General features: G+C 43.1%; 1 protein-coding gene across 1 annotated transcript; it reads right to left on the bottom strand.

The window, feature by feature from the left end:
- Positions 1 to 316: 316 nt before the first annotated feature.
- On the bottom strand, positions 317 to 3,099 carry LOC131233646 (pentatricopeptide repeat-containing protein At3g09040, mitochondrial-like). Its single transcript, XM_058230433.1, has one exon. The coding sequence runs from the start codon at positions 3,011 to 3,013 to the stop codon at positions 653 to 655; it is 2,361 nt and encodes a 786-aa protein (XP_058086416.1). The 5' UTR covers positions 3,014 to 3,099; the 3' UTR covers positions 317 to 652.
- Between the last annotated feature and the right edge of the window lie 5,849 nt (positions 3,100 to 8,948).

Consider the following 8,948-nt stretch of genomic DNA (forward strand, 5'->3'; position numbering starts at 1 on the left):
GAGGTATGGCTGACTGGCTTAAGGCATTAGTTTGTTAAATCGACATACAAGAAGATGATATCATGGGTTTGAATCCCATTTCATCTCATACAGAAGTGGAATCGTGCAGCGGAAATTATGCTAGAGAAAGAACCCTCTTGGTAGAGTCCCTCAGAGGACAGAAGAGCACGATGTCTTAGTGCAACTAGGAGCTGAGAGCCCCTTTTGTTGTTCTTGGTGGCATCTATAGACAGCGAAGAGCGCCTGACTGAACCAGGCCTATCTTTGGAGCATTCAGAGAATTGTTTGCTCTTTGCCTTAAAGGCATTGTCACAGCATGCATGACCGGCGGCACGAATTTCATGCAAGCGGCAGGTTGTGGGAAGTGTTGACACCTAGAGTATGGTTTTTGTACTTGGAAAGCTGCTCTCGACCATCTTTAAATCAATCGAATACTTATCATATTTCATAATCAATTGGGACAATTTTGTTGCACTTGGTATTCTGTATTTCATTTTTCTTATTTGATCTTTTGCTTGTCCGTCTGTGACTGAATGGTTTGCCCCTCTTCCTTCTTGTTATGGCTTCTTTTCATATTTAGTTCTGGAAGAGATCTTGCCGAACCCCAGCTTGCCCTCCAAAAACGAAAGTGTTGTTGTTTCTCAATTCCAAATCAAACCCCATATTCTATGAACTCTGCAGTTGTGGTTTGCTTATACAACTGCTCTAACTTTAGATTAATTTCACCAATATGAGGATGTGAATTATCATTCGCAAAGAAGGAATAAGTAGTTCCCTTCACTTGAATCCAACTACAACCAGGTTCCTTACAGATTGTCCTGTCTTTCATTGCCTTCCTCATTCTTCCAACTTCTTCCCACATACCCGCTGAAGCATAAAGGTTTGAGAGCAGCACATAAGCAGACTCATTTTCAGGTTGGAGCTCGAAGAGCTCTCGTGCCGCTACTTTTCCAAGCTCAACATTGCCATGTACATTGCATGCTGATAGAAAGATCTGCCATATCCGAGCGTCAGGTTTGATGGGCATCCGATTGATGCTCCTCTTTGCTTCTTGTAGGTGGCCCACTCGACCAAGCAGATCAATGATGCAAGCGTAGTGTTCTAAATGAGGCTGGATGCCATGATCTTCAACCATGGAGTTTAAGAGGTTCATTGCTTCTTCCACACGGCCCACGTGGCAACACGAACAAAGAACTCCAAGAAAGGTTATCTCATCTGGGTCTATGCCAACTTTGGTCATCTTTTCAAAGAGCTCGAGAACCGCCTGATAGTGTCCATGTTGAGCGCGTCCTGTTATCAGAGCATTCCAGGCCGCCAAATTATCTTTAGGCAGCTCTTGGAATACCTTTTCTGCATCATCTATGCCTCCACACTTACAGTAAAAATCAACAGCAGCGCTTCCAGCGAAGTTATCTTGATCGCTACCGAATTTCACAGCCAGAGCATGAATACTCCTCCCCTGTTCCAATGCTGTTAAAGCACTGCATGCTTTCAAAACTACACTGAAAGTTACACTGTTGATTTCTCTATCTGAATTCTGTGCATTTCTGAATAGTTTCATGGCATCTAAATGGTAACCAGCATGTACAAACGCAGCAGCCATTGCATTTACATGCGCCGCATCTTCTCTTTCAGTCTCATCAAAAACCCGCTTTGATTCCTCAATTCCATAACACCTGCCATACAACGTTATCAGACCAGTCGCCATTGAATCATCCGACTCAAATCCCATTTTGATTATAAGCGAATGAATTTGCATTGCCTGATTCAAAGCCCCCGAGACTGAAATTACTTCAATAACGCTAGCCAAAGTAAACTTAGTAGGCTCCATCGATGACCGCCGCATTAGAGAGAACATCCTCAACACATCACCAACCAAACCATTCTCTGCATACCCATCAATCAAAGCATTCCAAGACACACAATCCCAAACAAGCATTTCATCGAACACCCGCCTAGCTTCATCTATCTGCCGATATCTCCCATACATGGAAACCAAAGCATTGCAAACCGAAACCACAGATAGATACCCAGCTCTCCAACACCAAGCATGGATCTGTTTCCCCAATTCCATCAGCCTCACACAGCCCACAATTGCTGACAAGACATTGATAACTGTGTACTCATTCAATTCAACACCGCTAAATCTCATGAATTTAAAAACTCCGAATGCTTCTTCGCCACTGTAAGCCCCGACAAGCGCAGACCAAGAAACAACATCAGGTTCCCGAATCTCATCAAAAACCTTAATCCCATCCAATCTACACCCACACCTTAAATACATGCTCAAAACTGCATTGCTCGTGGCAGTCCACAAACCCGACAAAAACCCCATCTTTATACCCAACCCATGAACACACCGCCCCCATTCAATATCAAGAAAATCGACAAACGCACCTACAATGATAGTCAAGGTAAATTCATTCAAACACAATCCCAAAGCTCGCATTTGCACGAAAACCTCTTTCGCTCTTTCGTGCTGCGCATTTTGTACAAACCCCGAAATCATTGTCGTCCAAACAACGCTGTCAAGGATCAAAAGCTCATCGAAGCATTTCTCCGCCGAATTCAAGTCTCCGTACTTGGAATAATTACGGATCAAGACGCTTATCAGGAAAGCGCCCGAATTAAGCCCGATCCTAACAGCAATCGCATGAGCGATGGCATTGGCACGGGAATTGCTACCGCAAGATTTCAAGAGTGAAGTTAGAGTGAAGACATCAGGATTCAGATTGCATCGACGGAGGTCATCGAAGAGCCGGAAAGCGGGTCCGGTCAGTCCGGCAACTGCATAGTCATTGATGAGAGTGTTGTAGGAGATGGTGTTGGATTCAGGCATGTCAAGGAAGCGGCGGCGGGCAGCGGGGAGGTGGCTTGATTGAGAGAGATGGTTGATGAGGGAGGGAGAGTGGGAGAAGCAGGACTTGAGGAAGAGGGAGCAGATATGGAGGGTGAGATTGAGGGGATTTGGGAGAGAGATTGAAGATCGGAGGGTTTGTCGGTAGTGGGCCATGGCTAATGAGGGTGGAGATGTGCTTGAGGTCCTTCATGTGATTTGGCGGGAATGGAAGTCCGTCCTCGATCTTTTTAAAAGGTGGCGGGCATAAGGTGTTCATTTCTGACAGGTGAGACCCACCGGGGACGGAAGTCACTAGATTGGAGATCCATGGGATCTCTATCGGCATAAATAGAAAGGCTGATATTGTCTTATTTAATGGTACAGTTCATCCGGACAACAGATCACCCTCCGGATGAGAAGCGGATTGCCTAATGAGTAAACTCTGTGGGCCCACCACGTTGTATGTGTCTTATTTACTCACAGTCAGGGCATGATCCCAAAATTGAAGCATATCCAAAGCTCAAGTGGACGACACGACGGATATGATATAATTTTGAGTTAATGCCCGAAATTGAAACCGTGGCCCTACGTGTCAGAATTGAAGGCATGGCCGTAGGGCCACCGTGATTTATGTTCCCTGTGTCCGTGCACTTTTTGCTTTCGTTTTGACAACTCATTTTAGGACGTGATTAAAACTTTTTTTTTTTTTTTTTTAAGGATTTTAACCCTACTAGCCACGAAGTTTGGACAAATTACTTGGAAAGCTACAACATTCTACATATTCTAAGAGTGGCCTCCTGACAACTTTTGAATATTATTTTGGATAAAAATGCCCTATCATTAGTTCAGAAGTGATATAGTCTTCGAGTGAATAAGAAGTTATCTTTTTTTTCAAAACGTGGAAAAGTGATGGATTGGCTACTCCCCCTACCACCAGCCAATGGCGAGTGCTCGGTGGTCTATGGGCCCCAACACCATGTATATGTTTCATCCATGCCGCCCATCCTTCTTGCCATGTCATTTTAGGGCTAGGGCCCAAATATCAGTTCGATCCAGTGCTCATGTGGCCTACATAATAAAAAATAATGGTAACTGTTGAAACTTTCTAGGCTCATTATGATGTTTGTTAGAAGTGTACACTGCCCATGTCAGGACTTTTTGGGCCCATGGCAAGCCGGCTGACAAGGTGGATAGATCGGATCACCCCATTGTGAGCCTTAAGCTATAGTATCAATGGTTTGGTAGAAGAGAAAGTGAGCACGTGGATACCACAATCCATACAACATGACAACCACGACCCATATAACATGATAATTACGACACATGCAAACAACAATCCATATGGGCCCACATTGATATATGTGTATAATTTATACCGCACATCCTTTTTGTCGTGTCATTTTAGGTGTAGGGCCCAAATATCAGCCTGATCTGCTGCTCACGTGGGCCACAAAATAGAAAATAATAGTGACTATAGAAACTTTTCGGGCTCACTGTGATGCTTGTTAGAAGTGGATACTGCTTAAGTCGGGACTTTTTGGGCCCACAATAAGCTATCCGACAAGGTGAATGTATTGGATCACCCCATTGTGGGCCTTAAGCTATGGTACTAATTGTTTGGTAGAAAAGGAAGTGAACACGTTGCAAACCACGAACCATGCAATATGACAACCATGACCCATATAACATGACAACTACGACCCATGCAAACCACAACCCAAATGGGCCCACATTGATGTATGTGAATAATTCATGTCGCCCATCCTTTTTGTTATGTCATTTTAGAAGTGGGGGTTGTCATGTAACAAGGGTCGAGGTTGTCATATTATATGGGTCGTGGTTGTGAAGTTATACGGGTCATGGTTGTCATGTTATATGGGCCGTGGTTGTTATGGGTCGTAGTTGTCATGTTATATGGGTCATGGTTGTCATACGGGTTGTGGTTGTCACGGGTCGTAGTTATCATGTTATATGGGTCGTGGTTGTCATGTTATGTGGGTCGCGGTTGATATAGGTCGTGGTTGTCATGTTATATGGGTTGTAATTGTCATATTATATGGGTCGCGATTGATATGGGTCGTGGTTGTCATGTTATATGTGTCGAGATACGTGACGTGTACAGTTCGGGGTTGTAACGTAATAAGGGTCGATGTTGTGATGTTATAAGAATTGTGGGTCATGTCGTGATTTGTAGGGCCCACTATAACGTTTATTTTCCATTTAATCTGTTCATAAGGTCACAAATACATGTATGAAGAGGAAAAACAAATTTCGTGTTGATCCAAAACTTCCGTGACCCCCAGAAGGGTTTCAATGGTAGACGTTAGATCTCCCACTGCTTTTTGCAGTGTGGTCCACTTTATCTTGAGATCTGTCTTATTTTTAGTCTCAAGCCTTAGGACGAGCTCGCCAAATGGATGGATGGTTTGGATATAACACATCCCTCATGATGGGACCCACAGAATTTGTTGACGTCAGTACAACAGCTATATAGCTTCCATGTCTCGGATGGACGCGGAAGTGGATTGGTTGGTGTACCACACGCCAGCTATATAGCTGTTGTAGGTACGTGTCATGCAAGGAAACGGATTGGTTACTCCCCCTGACACCAGCCAATGGCTGGTGGTCGATGCTATGTGGGCCCCACCATGATGTATGTGTTTCATCCATGCCATCCATCTATTTTTACAAATTATTTTACGGTATGAGTCCAAAAATGAGGTATACCCAAATCTCAAGTGGACCACATTACAGAAAACAGTGTTGAATGAGGGTCGACCATTAAAAACATTCTGGGGGCCATAAAAGTTTTAGATCAAGCTGATCTTTGCTTTTTCTCTTCATCTAGGCCTGTATGACCTAATCAACAGATTGAATGTCCAACAAACAGTATAGTGGGCCTTAGGAGGATTTTAATGGTGGTTATCCAATCATTATTGTTTTCACTGTTAAACAATTTGTAGGGCCCACCATAACATTTATTTTCCATCCAATCTGTTCATAAGGTCACAAAGACTTGAATTAAGAGGGAATACAAATTTCATATTGATCCAAAACTTTTGTGACCCCAAAAAGGGTTTCAATGGTAGACGTTCAATTCCCCACTACTTTTTGCAGTGTGGTCCACTTGATAGTTAGATCTATCTTATTTTTCGTCTCAAGCCTTAAGATGAGTTGGACAAATGGATGGATGGTTTGGGTATAACACATACCTCATGATCGGACCCACAGAACTTGCTGACGTAAATACAACGGCTATATAGCTGGTGTGAGGTACACTACCCAATCCGCTTCCAATGGACACGGATGGACGCGAATTAGATATAGGTTGAGTAGTGAGTCGGTTACTGAAGTGACATCACCAAGTTTTGTGGGCCACACTATGATGTATGCATTGTATCTACACCGTCCATCCATTTTGAGATATCATTTTAGCATGAGCCAAAGAATGAGGTAGATAAAAAACTGTAGTGGACTCCACCACAGAAAATAGTGGGGAGAGTGATTCCCACCATTAAAATTATCCTAAGGCCCACCATAATGTTTATTTGAAATCCAACCTGTTCAAAAGTAAACAAAGACATGAAATAAGGGAAAACACAAATATCAGCTTGATCTAAAACTTTTGTGGCCTTTAGAAGTTTTTAATAGTGGGTGTCACTGTCCCCACTGTTTTACGTGCTAGGGTCCATTGGAGCTTTGGATTTAACTCATTCTTTGGATATTGCCTTAAAATGATCTCTCCAAATGGATGGAAGGTGTGGATACAAAACATACATCATGGTGGGGCCCATGGAACTTGGTGACGTCTTGCTACTCAACCCACTAGTGGCATGTCTCGCTACTCAACTTGTCAGTAGCTAATCCGCGCCCGATGTGGATTGCATCCGACCCCCGCCCATCTTTAGCTCCAAACGGGCAGCTCTGTGGGCTGGCCCACCGTGATGCATCTGTTTATCCAAGCCGTCTATCATTTTTCTCAGAACATTTTAAGGCACGAGTATAAAAATGAGGTAGATCCAATGCTCAAGTGGACCACACCAAATAATCAGCTTATGGGTCGTAATTGTCATGTTATATGGGTCATAGTTGTCATGTTATATGGGTCGTGGTTTTCATGTTATATGGTTTGTAGCTATCATAATCGTGGTTGTTATGTTATATGGGTTGTGGTTGTAATGTAGCAAGGGTCGTAGTTGTCATGGGTTGTGGTTGTCATGTTATATGGGTCGTGATTGTCATGGGTCGTAGTTATCATGTTATATGGGTCATGGTTCTCATGTGATATAGGTTGCAGTTGTTACATGTTCACTTCCTTTACTACCAAATGAAAGGATAGTCATTAGTACCATAGCCTAAGGCCCACAATGGAGTGATCTAATCCATCCACCTTGTTGGCCAACTCACAGTAGGCCCCACAAGTCCTTACTTAGGCAATGTCCACTTCTAACAAACATCACAGTGAGCCTAAAAAGTTTCAAGAGTAGGTGCCACTGTCACCATTATTTTCTATTATGTGGCCCTCACGAGCTTTGGAGAATAGTCATTTGGGTATTAGCTCTAAAATGACACGGCAAAAAGGATGGGCGGCATAGATTATTCACATACATCAATGTAGGCCCCGCTAGTTGGTCCTTGCCAAGGCCTATGAAATGAAGACTACAACCCATATAGCATGTATAGCATGACAACCACGACCCTTGCCACATTATAACCACGACCCTTACCGCATTACAACCACGACCATTATCACATTACAACCACGACCCATACTCGGGTCGTGATTGTAATGTGGTAAGGGTCGTGGTTGTAATGCGGAAAGGGTCGTGGTTGTAATGCGGTCATTTGTGGTTGTAATGTGGTAAGGGTCGTAGTTGTCATGGGTCGTAGTTCTCATGTTATATGGGTCGTGGTTCTCATATAACATGGGAACAGACCCATATAACATGATAACTACGACCCATGACAATCACAACCCATATAAGATGACAACCACGACTCGGGTATGGGTCGTGGTTGCCATGTTATATGGGTCGTGGTTGTCATGAGGTAAGGGTTGTGGTTGTCATGTTATACGGGTCATAGTCTTCATTTTATAAGCCTTGATAATGACCAACTATTGAGGCCTATATCGATATATGTGAATAATCAATGTCGCCTATCCTTTTTGTCATGTCATTTTAGTGCTATGACCCAAATATCAGCCTGATCCAAAGCTCGTGCACATTCAAATATCAACAGTGGATGCCATTGTCACCATTATTTTCTATTATGTGGCCCACACAAGCCCAGATCAAGCTGATATTTGGAACCTAGACCTAAAATGACATGGCAAAAAGGATGGGCGACATGGATTATTCACATATATTAATGTAGGCCCCACTAGTTGGTTCTTGTTAAGGCCTATAAAATGAAGATTATGACCCGTATAACATGACAACCACGACCCTTTCCTTATGAAAACCACGACCCATATAATATGACAACTACGACCCCATACCTAGGTCATGGTTGTAATGTGGTAAGGGTCGTGATTATAATGTAGTAAGGGTCGTAGTTGTCATGAGTCGTGGTTCTCATGTTCTATGGGTCATGGTTCTCATGTTCTATGGGTCGTGGTTGTCATGAGTTGTAGTTATCATGTTATATGGGTCATGGTTCTAATGTTATATGGGTTGCGGTTGTTACATGTTCACTTCCTTTACTACCAAATGAAAGAATAACCATTAGTATAATATCCTAAGGCCAACAATGGGGAGATCTGTTCCATCCACCTCGTTGTGGGCCCAAAAAGTCCTGACTTGGGCAATGTCCACTTCTAACAAATATCACAGTGAGTCTTGAAAGTTTCAACAGTGGGTTCCATTGTCACCATTATTTTCTATTATGTGATCCCATACGAGCTGTGGATCAGACTGATATTTGGGCCCTAGCCCTAAAATAACACAACAAAAAGGATGGGCGGCATGGATTATACATATACATCAATGTGGGCCCCACAAGTTTGGTCCTAGCCCATGCGAAAAAAAGGTTTCGTATACATCACTTTCTTGGTATTAAATACGACGTAACTTCTTATTCCCTATAAAATCGTACAACTACTGAAACA

The sequence above is a fragment of the Magnolia sinica genome, chromosome 18 (assembly GCF_029962835.1).
Source record: "Magnolia sinica isolate HGM2019 chromosome 18, MsV1, whole genome shotgun sequence".
In the NCBI taxonomy this organism is placed as follows: Eukaryota; Viridiplantae; Streptophyta; class Magnoliopsida; order Magnoliales; family Magnoliaceae; genus Magnolia; species Magnolia sinica.